This window comes from Solanum verrucosum, unplaced genomic scaffold (genome assembly GCF_900185275.1).
Source record: "Solanum verrucosum unplaced genomic scaffold, falcon-dt-bn FXZP01000161.1, whole genome shotgun sequence".
NCBI lineage: Eukaryota > Viridiplantae > Streptophyta > Magnoliopsida > Solanales > Solanaceae > Solanum > Solanum verrucosum.
In genome coordinates, this window is record NW_026020127.1 from 439,216 (window position 1) to 452,949 (window position 13,734).

Here is a 13,734-nt window from a genome sequence, read left to right on the forward strand (position 1 = left end):
TTTTGCCATCATTCCGACCCTACCTATAATTCTCTTTCTCAGTAGGGTTGTGCCATCATTCCGACCCTATTCATATAATTTTATTTCTCAGATTGTGACTACTTTTGAGCCATCAAATCTAATATTCCGACGTATGAGCATGTTTCGATCAATTTTTCAATGACTTTCTTGTTAAATATCGACACATCTATTGATACCAAGATGATCCATATGTTTTATACAAGATTTTGAGCACTTTCCGGTGACCGCTGCATTGTGAAGAAGTCTATATGGAGCAACCACCTAATTTTGTTGCTCATGGAGAGTTTAGTAGCCTTGTATATCGATTACGTAGGTCACTCTATGGTTCAAAACAGTCTTCTCCAGCTTGGTTTGGGAAGTTCAACACTGTGATTTAAGAACTTAACACTTTGTGTTTTATCGACATTATGCATCAAATCCAGCATTTCATGAGAAGACTAAGCACATTAAGATTGACTGTCAATTTTGTGAAGTCGAGTGATCAACTTGCAGATATCTTCATCAAGCCCCTCGTCAGTCCTCGTATTAATTATATCTGTAACAAACTAGGTACATATGACTTGTATGCACTAGCTTGAGGGGAAGTGTTAGAATAGGAATATGAACAAGAATAGTATATACAATCCTACTTAGAATAGGAATAGAAATAGGAATATGAATAGTATATAGAATCCTACTTTGAAAATGATTGTAATGTAATTTCCTAATTGGAAAAGAAGTCTAATGTAGATATACAATTCAATAATATTTTTCTCCTTTCTCACAGTTAGTATGATAAAAACTTACTCATTCACCTTTTGTTCTAAGACCTCCCTAAGTTTGTAAATTAAATTTCTTAAACAGTCGTCGACATACTCCCTCCGTTCACAACTTTACTTGTCACTTTGGACTTTGCACGCCCCTTCAGAAACAATGATTAGCATGAGTATTTTACCACAACACCCATATTAATTGAAGTATAGTTGTAGGTCTTGGGAAATGATTTGAGAAATAAGTAATTAATGTTGAGGGTAAAATAGGAAAAAATAATTATCTTTTCTTGAATGTTAAAAGTGACATGTGAAAGTGAAATTCTTTTTCTGGAATAGGGGACATGTAAAGTTAAGGAGGGAGTAGTTGGTCGAAACTATAGGCCCTAAATGGCTAGCATGATGTTGGCTTTCTCTAGAAAGTGCTACATCACTTGTGCACCATGTACTTCCTGGAACCATTCTTCAAACAAGTTAAGTTGTAAAAGCAGCTTTTCAATTGTCACTATTTAGGATCACTTGGCAGGCAATTAGGGTTATAGGTTCACATGGGACCAAAATGAAATCAAACAAGAATTTATTGCAGATTTAAGTAATGATAAGAGTTTACTCTGTAAGTCCATGAATCTCGAGTGACTTAAAATACCACTTAGTTCTTTCTCCTACAAGTAAGTGGAGAACTGTGGTTATTAGGAGCTGAAATTGATTATGAAGCTGATGCTTAGAATATTTACTTTTTTGCCACTGGCTTACTCATTGAATTGCGAGTTACCTACCATCTTGTATTTTACCTCCAGTTTCATTTTCAGATTCCTTTAAGCATTTAGGATAAAATGGGAAACCAAGCGAGAACATACATGGAAAGAAGCAGGAAATTAACCCACAACCTTTATGACTTGGATCTTGCCAAATGTTCGGTCAGGTGAATTTCTTTACTTCTGCATATTTGGTTCAGAAGAGCCATACATTCAGTAGATTCATGCTACGTTGTTTAGTTAAATACTGCAGGTGGAATTTATATGTTCTTTAAGGTTTCTTATTTATTTCTTGTTGTACTTCCTATTGATTTTTCACATCAACAGAAAAAGTAAATATTGCGTGCATGTTTAGCTGTAGTTCGTTTCTGCTGTCATTAATTGTCAATTTTTTTAACCATAACTTAGTACTTCCAAGTAAAAAAACAACTGTCGAAAACTGAATCCTGTTCTCACAGGAAAACTCACATCAAGTGGCAGATTGGATAAGCTAATATTTTCTGTCTATCCAAGTTTGGTGATTTTAACAAGGGAAAGGGGGAAAATATACTTCTCAACTTGTGATTTAGAGCGGATATACCACTTGTTTAAAAAGTGGTGGTATTTAGGTGTCAGTGTTAGGACAGAATGGTTGTATCACGAGGTAGACATTAGATTCTGATATTTGATCTTGTAAAATTAAGAGCAAAAGATGCCATTTAAGAAGGGATATAGGTTAGCACACTCTATTTAAGACTGTTCAGCCTGAGAATTCAGAAACTCACACAATTATAATTGCTTTAACTAAGGAGATATTTAATTGAGAAAACCGGGTGAAACCTCAACATAGGATTCTTGGGCCTGCTCAAAGGTGAATATATCATAGAACCCATCCCACCACTCTGCTAGAGATCCCCTGGAGAATTGATTGTAAAAACAAATCCCATAAGTAACTAAAATTCTTGAGATTTCTTTAGCTATCAGTTCTTGAGAGGGATTTTTGGCAAATTGGGGGATGTGTTCCAGATATATTCATCTTTAATCTCCAGAGCATGTTCAAGAATCATATGTTAAGGTGTCACCTAAGCTTTTCAAAGTTAAATTCATTTCTTTGAAGCAATTATAATTTGAATGCATGAATCGTGAAACTCTCAGGCTACACAGTCATTGGAAATACTTATATATTATATACCTTTTGTAGTGTCATCCTCTTCTTTTAATTTTCTGAGAAAGAGTACAGTATAGTTTTTGCAGCTAACGGAAGCTTTTTCTAACGTTTTGTTCTTGTTCATGTGTATGTTGAAGGAGTACCATGCATCAGACAAATATAAAAGAAAATCGGACTATGATAAAGGATTCAATGACGATTGGACTGTGGAAGATGCAGGGGATAGGATCGTCGAGATGACCGAGAAATCTAAAACAAGCATGGAAGATCCATGGCAAAAAATGCAAAGAAAATCGAAGAAGAAATCAGAGACCAGTACTGCAGATAAAGTACAAAAGAAAGTCCATGATGTGAAGACAATGACTAAAGACACGATGGATTCTGTAGAGGTTAGGTTATATCATTCCCTCTTTTCTGATTTATGTGGGCACGAGCTTTAAAAAAAGAACGAATTGACTATTAGTACTTCAATTAGTTAAAATGATTACTTAATGTTAATGGTGAATTGCTTAAGTGAACAAGTAAAAGAAAAAGTATATTTTTTTTATAAATTGACAAGTAAAAGGGGATGAAGTATGTAAACATAAAAAGTTTTTTTGTGAGGATTTATATTTATAGTCAAAAAGATTAAAGAAGTGATCATGACTAGTTGATGATCTTAGCAAATCAAGTGCAAAATATAAATGGTGAAATTTGCATGCAACTGTTAAGGGGTTTGTACAAATTAATTAGGTAAATGTCCAATTGTGCAAGAGTCACATACCTTGTAGAATTTACTTTTTTTTGGTTTGAATGAGGTGTTTCAATTAAAATTTCTTATCTTTTATCAACTAAAATTCATGTTTGGACAAGAATTCATTCATTGCCTTGTTTTCCTTTTACTTGTAAGAATTGTGCGCCCTTCTCTTATTTGACTTTGATTTACCAAACAAAACTATTTAGCATGAATTCTAAACAAAAACTACATTCAAAAATTTAAATTAGCTACACTCAAGTGACGAGTTTGTAGCTAATTTTATTTTTTTAGTATAACTTTTGCTTGTGATTGATGCAAAATAGTTTTGGTTGTAGAGCAAAGTCAAATAGGAGAAGAGAACCCAATTCTTACAAGTAAAAGGGAAAAAGACAATGAATTGATTCTTGTGCAAACATGAATTTTAGTTGATAAAAGACAACAAATTTTAATTGAAATATCTCATTCATACCCTATAAAAAGTGAATTCTACTATGTAACTTTTGCACAGTTGAACAATTACCTAATTAATTTGTACAAATTCTCTAACAATTACTGACAAATTTCACCTTTATTTCTTACACTTGATTGATTCCATGCTAAGATCACAAACTAGTCATGTTTACTTCGTAAATCTTTTTGACTGTAAATATAAATCCTCACAAAAAAGAACCCTCTCTTTTACTTTTTTCATCCCCTTTTACTCGTCAATTTATAAAAAAAAGGCGTCTTTCCAGTAATTTTAAATTATTATGTAATTTTTTCTTAGTGTTAGAAATTCTCCGCATTTTCTATATGATCTCTTTTAAAAAAATTTAATTCTTCACTTTGGAGTTAATAAACAAAGGAAATTTCTAGGAATAAATTTGAAGTCTCTGACCATACAAGGTCCTAAGATTATCTTCATAAACTTTTTTGAAAATATTCATTGAAAACACTTTTAGAAATGTTCTCAAATAGTTAAGAATTTAAATTCAGATCCTTTTTAAAATTTGGCAAACAAATCAATTTTCTTAAATACCCGACACCTTAAAATTTTTTCTATTAAACTTCTCTCAATATTCTTTTCAGGAAAACTTCTAAAATTGTCCAATGACTTTAAGAGTCACATGGATAAGAAACAAATAAAATTATTTCTGCCTCGTACAAAAGGTATAGAAGGAAAATTCTTAAAGGAAAAAAAGTGTAATATGAATTAATTGATTGAAAAAGAAAAAGCTTTAAATCTTAAAGAAAATCTTAGTTGTGGAGATGAAACAGGAATACTTTTTATTACCATGAATTCTTTTGTGCATATGGTTTTTATTTTATTTATTAACCAAATTATTGCTCATCCTTCAATTTACTGCATTGTTTACCTGCCATACTTTTTTTCTGTACACACTTTATAATGAATTTTTTTCCATTTTAACAATGAAAATGTAGATTTCTTTTTCTCCATCTCTTTTCTTTCTCAATCTCTTTAAGTCAATACAATTGTTGGTATGTAAATTATCATTCATTTGATTTCCATATTTTTTATTACACACTTTGTAATAAATTTTTTCCCATTTTAATAGTGAAAATATAGATATCATTTTTCTTTTCTTTTTCTTTATTTGGCATCCATTTTCTTGTCTCTTTTATCACTCAATATTTTATAGTCAATAGTATATATTGTCTGTTTGTGTCTTTTCTTCCATTTAATTTTTTGTAGACAAATCCTGTTAACTAATCTATCTTCACTCTCATTTTCTCCTCTTTCTCCATTTTCTTTGGATCATGGACTCGGGGAATTCTCAAAAGATGTGAGTACAAGTTTATAACTTTTTATAATATACGTTCTTTTCTCCTTTTATGTTCTCTTAATTTTAGGCTTGAATGTTTTTTTCAATCAGAGAAATTTATGTAAAACGTGCTTTATCTTGGAAATATTTTAAATTTTTTCAATAGGGTTTTGATGACATTTTTAAGTTTTAGAAGTTGAAAGGAAAGGTATGATTATTTGTTAAGGCAAGTGATACAAAACAAGCGTAACATATAAGAAAATAATTTTTCACCAAGTGGAAGGGGAGCCTTGGAGTAAGTGGTAAAATTGTTGCATTGCAACCAGAAAGTCACGGGTTCAAGTCGTAGGAACAATCTCTTGCAAAAATGCAGGGTAAGACTGCGAAAACTTGACCTTTATGTTCTGGTCCAATCTGTTGCAAAAATGCAGGGTAAGATTGTGTACAATAGACCTTTGTAGTCCGGTCCTTGCCTGAACCCCGTGCATAGGAGGAACTTTGCCTTTAATTTTAGATAGTATATGGTCAAATTTGATTCTTTTCCCTTTTAATTAATATTGGAAGGCGTCTTCATCGAGAAAATGTTTTAGGGGAAAACAATTTACATCAAATTAATGAGATTCTTTTGGAAATTCTCCAGGCTTGACAAGTGCATCTATGATTACTTTGTTAAGAAGGGGATGCGTGAGTCTGCCAAGGAATTCGCGAGTGAAGTTGATGTTGAAAATCCCACAGATGATGGTAAGTCTTTCTTTAAATCTATGGCAGATTTGAACTCTTTAATCGTGATTATCATTCATTAAAAATTGTCTCCGCATGACCTATAACTCAGGGTGAGACGCTAAATTAGCCACTGCTGCTTGGGTTTGGGTAGACTTCCTTAGTCACATGCCCTTGGGGTGTGGGCCTTTTCTGGACTTTGGGTGAATGCAGGATGCTTCGTGCATCGGTCTACTCTTTTATTGATGATCATGTTATTTTTAAGAACCTTGTTATTCCTTTGATTTCATTTTAGTTTTTATATGGTGTTTGACTAGACACATAGTTTGAGAAAAAAAGAAAGTCTTGTGACACAAATTAAATTTATTCTCTCTAAGTTTGTATTAATGTTTCATTGGCCCATAAAATTTATGAAAGACCTTTGATAGATGTGGTCTAAAATAAGCTTTAAACATGTGTGACTATAAATCATCATAGTAACGTGAGAATGTTAAAGTATTTTTAAATATACAAATGTGACATTTTTTGGGGACAAATGAAAAAGTAAAGTATGCCATATAAATTGGGTTAAAGAGAGTGTAACATACCAAAAGTATCCTTACAAATTGAATGGAGGGAATGATAGATAATGCCGTTCTTTGAATGTTGTGGTGCACTTATTCTAGGGTCAATTTTTTCTTGAAAATGCTTTCCGTGTTTATAAAATTGTATTAGTTGCTCTTCTTTATTTTGGAGGGATGTGCACAACATAGTGACTGATCATTTGATTTGTGGTTATGTGCTAATGTACAATTGTTTAATTCTGCGATTTGTTTCAGCTACAAAATCTCCAGGGTCATTTCTCACGGACTGGTGGAATGTGTTCTATGATATGCTCATCTCTAATCAGTCCGCCCAAGATCCTTATGCTGAGGTATTCCCTAAACTTTTCTAAGTTAAATTTAGAGAAAATGGTCAAATGCCCCCTCAACGTATATCCGGATTCTCAACTACACACTTTAATTTTATCAAGGTCCTATCACACCCTGTACTGTTTAAAACTGAAATTATTACCTCCCTAAATGCTTAGCTGGCATAGTGAGTGTGTTTCACTCTCTTTGGGAGAGTGAGCATCAAAAACTATTATTAAAACTTTATTTTTAATATCTCTTTTCAATAAATATATGCATTTTTAATTTTTTTTTTCTTATTTGTTTTCTTTCTTCTCGAGCAATATAAACAAATTTCCCATCTTTCACCAACTCTAAGTCGTGCTGCCACCACCATCTTCACCGGATTCACTATTGTTGAATCCAAACAAATTTTCTAACTCATGTAAAACTCTTGCAAAATCAATCAACCTAAATCAATTGTAGATAAGTTTACATATATTTATATCACCCCAAAATACTTTGGATCTGATTTGAGAAAAATCAGTATGGGTTTACTTCAAATCCAATTGAACCCACCAAAAAAAATATTATTTTTTTACTAATAGTTCCTTTAATTATTAATCTCAAATCTCAATCAATCAACTATATCTCAAAAATTAGTAAAATTATTTTTTTACTAATAGTTCCTTTACTTCAAATCCATTTGACCATTTTCTCTTAAATTTATCTTCTTTTTGAGACTATTATAATCTAAATGAATGTTTTTTTTATAAATTATCAGGCTGCACTTACTATGGACAATGTGGTACCTCAAGTCCCTTATGCTGTGCCAACATCTTCTTCTCATTCTGTTACACCAGTTAGCTCTCCTACGATGCATCGTTTGGTCTTAATTTTATAGATTATAATGTCTCCCTTGTGATGTCACTCTTTTGTCTGAACTATAGGCACATAATATATCTCTTGTGGTGCCGGCATTTAGTCCTGAGAGATCGCAAGAGCCATGCCATCTGAGGATGCCTGAGGACGAAGTGACACCTAAGTTAAGATTTCTTGACGTGGATCGTCCGAGTCTGGGGGCGGCGTTTGTAACTGATTCTAGGTAATAACTTGTTATGTTTATTGCTAATCCGAACCAACGTTTCTGCACTTGATGTATTTTATTTTTTAGTGTTTGTCTTGTTCATGTAACTTCATGTTATATCTGTGCTGCTTTGTTCTTGAAAAAATCATGTGTCCATTGGGTCTTGCGCAATGTAATTATGACCGTAAAATTGAATTTATCTAATTCTCTGTGTTAATCTTCCTAGATAACTAGTTATTGCTATGATATTGCATAGTGAAAGCATCAATTTGGTTGTTGAAGTTGGTGAATCAGAAGATTTCTAACTCTTTTAGATTTTCTTGTGTCATGCAGCCTCCTGATGGAGCAGATTCCAAATATGCCTCAACAGTGGGAGGCCAAAGTATGTTTACATTTCTGATACAACAACAATTTTTTTTAATGTTGTGACATAACTGTCAAGGTTTTATTCCTTCCAGGATGAGGGAGAGGGACAAGGCATTTACTTTGACCAAACTATGCAGATGGAACCAAATGGCGATACCCCTAAAAATTTTGTGCTTCCGGTGCCAGATCCTTGTGAAGCAGGTTCGTTTTATTGTTTTCAAATACCTTGCATTAATGTTTCAGAATATCTTGACTTTGGTCTTGATAATACATGTGAGCTCACCTAAGGTAGTTTCCACTCTTATATGTTGACTTAACATGCATTAAGGTCATAACTAAAATCTGCAAGAAAAGCCTCCTTCATTGGAGGAATCAGTTGCATACTTTTTCAGAATTCTCAGCGCCTTGTGCAGAACGTGCTCATTGTTGTATGCGTGTAGCAATTACCAACACAAAATTAATATCGTTTTTAACTTTGTATGTTCGATCATGAACATCAAGTATTTTTATGGATTAGGTTACAGCCTCGTTCATGCCCAGCTTTAAGGATATGAAATATTTCCCCTAAGATGAGGTTTTATTTGGTGTATACAAGAACTCTGGATACATGACTGAATGTATCTATAGCCTAAATTATTTGGTAATTGCAGATGTGAATAAAAAAATTGCTTATGTGAGAATGCTTTTTGACCCAAAATAAGAATGCCAATTTTTGTGAGTGTATGAAAATGTTGGTCTGTTTTTAGTTATTCAAGGACAATTAAACAGTTCTCTATTATAGCGGAAACTCATATCGGATTCTCTGCTAATCTTCCTATCAGGCTCTTTTACCGGCTCCTGCTCTGGAATGCAGCAAACTCCCTAATCAAATCAAGATCTCTTGATTTCCTGATCTTTCTCTTGGCATGGAATTAAGAAGGTGATACCTCGAGAAAGCTTGCAAATCATTAGCTATTATACAGTACATGTAGGCTATAGCCATGAGGAAAGACAGATGCATTTTGTTACTTCTTGATTGTTTTAAGGATTTATTTTTTTTGTAATCCAAGCTTTATCGTGGGTACTTGATTATGAATGGAATAACATTCGATGTTGTTGCTTTCTCCTAATTGTAAAATGGCTGTTTCATATTTTTTAATCAACTTGGAGATTTGGGAGTAATAGTTCTTCAAGAAGCATCAACTTTTCCTTCAAGTGGTAAGAATGATGGTATCTAGGTAGGGTGATGTGTATGCAGCCTTAAAGTGCAGTGCACAACAAAACAACATACCCAGACTAACCCCACAAGTGGGATCTAGGTAGGGTGATGTGTATGCAGCCTTAAAGTGCAGTGTCTTGATGTAAATGCTAAACTGCTTATACATTTAAATGAGGCATAGAGGTTAGGTATTAATAGTGAGAAAACATAACATTGATGGCTTCAGGCAAGAGCGATTTAGGTTAAGGTCACAGGCAACATTTGGTATTTATATAAGTGGTCTTGATCAACTATACTTGAAGTAACATTATACTGATGGTAGTTAAGCTTTTGTGAATTAGACTCCAAATACTATTAAAGATATTGATGATCGATGTTTGAAGAAACATTATGTTGATGGTACTTGTATTCAAGTCCATTATTAGGCTTATATAAAAGATAGCATTCTTCCTTGGTCGTGAATAAGATGTTCTTATATTAGCAGAGAGTCTAGTCGATCAAATCTACAAGTTTAGTGTCAAAATGATAACGACATCCTAGTGCATGAAGCATCTTGCGTTTACGCTGGATTCGGGCAAGGGCCATACTCCATTAATGTAGGTAGGCAGCCTATCTTGATGCTAACATCAGTGGCTGATTTCATGGAGACAACTTTACAGTTGCTCCATGACTCCCCTTCTTACTATCAAAATGATAAAACAACATAAAGGGACTGTGCCTGCTTTGCTGCAGATATTTTCTCGAACAAGTGATTTGTGGCTGTGGTCTCTTGAGGTAGAGACCACCTCAAGAGTAGAGTGCATAGATTGACGAAAGTTTCTGCATTGCGATATAATATTTAATTCACATAATGACATAATGACATAATGAATGGGGACATCCTATCTGTGCATCATTTGGTGGATAAGATAGGAGGGAGAGTAAAAGAAGAAGGGGAACACTGATTGGTTAAGGGGAAAAGAATGTTAGCTCAATTAGCATTGAGTTCCTGAACACCTACTAGCCCGTCCCTATTTAAACTCAGAAAACAATGACTAACACATAAGATTTGTGTTGTTAAGTATTAGAAATTTGCCTCACCGCCTTTCCATCGGATAAGACTAGGAATTCTTTCTCGCAAAGGGAAAAGGATGAACTCTACTTAAAGAGGAAAACCTTAACTATTACCTAGCTCCTTAAGCTTTGAGCACCATGCCTTTCATATGAAAACATTAGTCTTTTTGGCCCACTTTCATCATTGTTGATGTAGTGATCACACCATCAAGCAAGACTAGACCATGAGGTTACAATGTTTTCAAAAGCAAGAAATACAAAAAAGCAACAAGATCATCTATGGGGTTGAAGCAAAGACGAGAACTGACTTTCCTTGGGGTGAAGTGCACTAAGTACAAAAAACAACAAGATCTTTGGGCTTGTAGTATAGTGAGAACTGAAGCTCACATTTAGTTGATGTATAGCGCACAAGTTATTGAAAAAAATACCAAACATGTATGAATGTAATGCTATAATAAAAGCTGATAGTAATCCAACTCCTTATAGTTTAACCAAAAATTGACTGCTTATCTTTGGGATTATTTTGCACGTCATTATTTAAAGCGCATGGCTTCGCTTATGAAGTGATAACTCCTCGTTTATCTTGTTTTATCATTTTAAGAGGAAAAACATTGACCCATAATGACACTCAACGAATCTTATCATCATATTGCCATCATAACATGTGTGGTAGTTGTTTTTTTTACTTTGTTCCCGTCTATATTCTTCTAGTAGCTTTCGATAATGCCAAAATATTTCTAACTACCCTTTGTCTTTGCAACTAGTCTAAAACCCTTTTATCTAGGTCATTCCAATTTCAACAAGTTATTACTAGATGGGCCCGACTCGGTACAAAAAGTGGCAGAGGATGTTATAAACTAAATAGAAATATTCCATTTGTGACTGTGAGAAATATATGGGGAAAATATTATTGAATTGTAGTTCTAATTATTACATAGAGAACCCTATTTATAGACACTATATAATACTATTCCTTACCAAATAGGAGACTATAAACTATTCCTATTTGGTGTAGGATTGTGTTTACCTATTCTATTCTAACACTTCCCCTCAAGCCGGTGCATACAAATTATATGTACCTAGCTTGTTACAAATGTAATTAATACGAGGACCGGTGAGGGACTTGGTGAAGATATCTGCAAGTTGATCATTTGACTTCACAAATTTGGTAACAATATCACCTGAGAGTATCTTTTCTCTTACAAAGTGACAATCAATCTCAATGTGCTTAGTCCTCTCATGAAACACTGGATTTGATGCAATATGAAGGGCCGCTTGATTATCACACACAAGTTCCATATGACCGATTTCTCCAAACATCAGTTCTCCAAGCAACTGTTTGATCCAAACTAGCTCACAAGTTGCTACAGCCATTGCTCGATATTCTGCTTCTGCATTGGATCGAGCAACCACACTTTGTTTCTTACTCTTCCATGACACCAAATTACCTCCAACTAAAACACAATATCCGGATGTAGAACGTCTATCAAAAGGTGATCTTGCCCAATCAGTGTCTGTATATCCGGTGCTATGCTCATGGCCTTGATCCTCAAAGAGTAGTCCTTTACCAGGAGTTGACTTTATATATCGCAAAATACGAACAACTGCATCCCAATGACTATCACAAGGAGAAGTCATAAACTGACTTACAACACTCACAAGAAAAGAGATGTCCGGTCTAGTCACCGTGAGATAATTCAACTTTCCAACTAACCGTCTATACCTTTCAGGATTACTGAGTTGCTCCCCCTTTCCTGGAAGGAGTTTAACATTCGGATCCATAGGAGTGTCAATGGGTTTACATCCCATCATTCCTGTCTCCTCAAGAATGTCTAAAGCATACTTGCGTTGAGAAATAACAATACCTGATCTAGACTGAGCAACCTCAATACCAAGAAAATACTTCAGTCTGCCGAGGTCTTTAGTTTGGAAATGCTGAAAAAGATACTGCTTCAAATTAGCGATACCAACTTGATCATTGCCGGTGATAACGATATCATCAACGTAAACAACCAAATAAATACACAAATTTGGTTCTGAATGCCGATAAAACACAGAGTGATCAGCGCCACTACGAGTCATGCCAAACTCCTGAATTACTGTGCTGAACTTTCCAAACCAAGCTCGAGGAGATTGTTTCAGACCATAGAGTGACCGACGCAATCGACATACAAGGCTACTAGATTCCCCCTGAGCAACAAAACCAGGTGGTTGCTCCATATATACTTCTTCCTCTAGATCGCCATGCAGAAAAGCATTCTTAATGTCCAACTGATGAAGAGGCCAATGACGAATGACAGCCATAGATAGAAAAAGACGGACTGATGCTATTTTGGCCACAGGAGCGAAAGTGTCACTGTAATCTAGCCCAAATATCTGAGTATACCCTTTAGCAACAAGGCGAGCCTTCAGCCGATCGACTTGACCATTTGGACCAATTTTGACCGTATAAACCCAACGACAACCAACAGTAGACTTACCAGTAGGAAGGGAGACAAGCTCCCAAGTACCACTCGAATGTAAAGCTGACATCTCATCAATCATAGCCTGCCTCCATCCAGAATGAGAAAGTGCTTCTCCTGTAGTCTTAGGGATGGAAATAGAGGACAAAGATGATACAAAGGCATCATGGGGTGAAGATAAACGATGATAGCTCAAGAAAGTATAATGTGGATTAGTATTTCGAGTAGATCGTATACCTTTTTGAAGTGCAATCAATTGACTAGCAGGAGGCAAGGCCGCAGTGGGAGCAGGGTCCGGCACATGACATGAATCATTGGAGACTATTGCTGGACGGGGACGCCGATGGTAAGTTAGGAGTGGTGGCACTATAAATGGAGATAAAGAAGATACCGTAGGTCCCTCAAAAGTCGGTACAGGCAAGACCTGAGGTATGGGCAATACCTCAGAGATATCAGGATGATTAGAAAATGTGTAGTAAGGTTGAGATTCAAAGAATGTTACATCGGCAGACATAATATATCGGCGAAGATCATGTGAATAGCAACGATACCCTTTTTGAACTCGAGAGTAACCAAGAAAGACACATTTAAGAGCACGAGGGGCTAATTTATCTTTTCCTGGGGCTAAGTTATGAACAAAACATGTGCTCCCAAATACACGAGGAGGGATAGAATAAAGATGTGACTGAGGATATAGTATGGAATGTGGAACCTGATTCTGAATAGAAGATGAGGGCATTCTATTAATTAAATAATAAGATGAAAGGACTGCATCGCCCCAAAAACGCAACGGAACATGGGATTCAAT

General features: G+C 34.9%; 1 protein-coding gene and 1 long non-coding RNA gene across 2 annotated transcripts in view; both read left to right on the plus strand.

The window, feature by feature from the left end:
* Nucleotides 1-1,232: 1,232 nt before the first annotated feature.
* LOC125826052 (uncharacterized) lies at nt 1,233-2,133 on the plus strand. Its single transcript, XR_007442922.1, has 2 exons — nt 1,233-1,383; nt 1,580-2,133. It is a non-coding gene; the product is annotated as an uncharacterized LOC125826052 (long non-coding RNA).
* Nucleotides 2,134-5,085: 2,952 nt separating this feature from the next.
* Nucleotides 5,086-13,734, plus strand: part of LOC125826051 (uncharacterized) — a 34,939-nt gene continuing 26,290 nt past the window's right edge. The window contains exons 1-7 of the mRNA XM_049505350.1: nt 5,086-5,192; nt 5,812-5,912; nt 6,710-6,804; nt 7,545-7,622; nt 7,711-7,865; nt 8,181-8,229; nt 8,306-8,414. Of these exons, the coding sequence (XP_049361307.1) occupies nt 5,167-5,192; nt 5,812-5,912; nt 6,710-6,804; nt 7,545-7,622; nt 7,711-7,865; nt 8,181-8,229; nt 8,306-8,414 (613 nt within the window). The 5' untranslated portion in view covers nt 5,086-5,166. The remainder of the gene's footprint in view (nt 5,193-5,811; nt 5,913-6,709; nt 6,805-7,544; nt 7,623-7,710; nt 7,866-8,180; nt 8,230-8,305; nt 8,415-13,734) is intronic.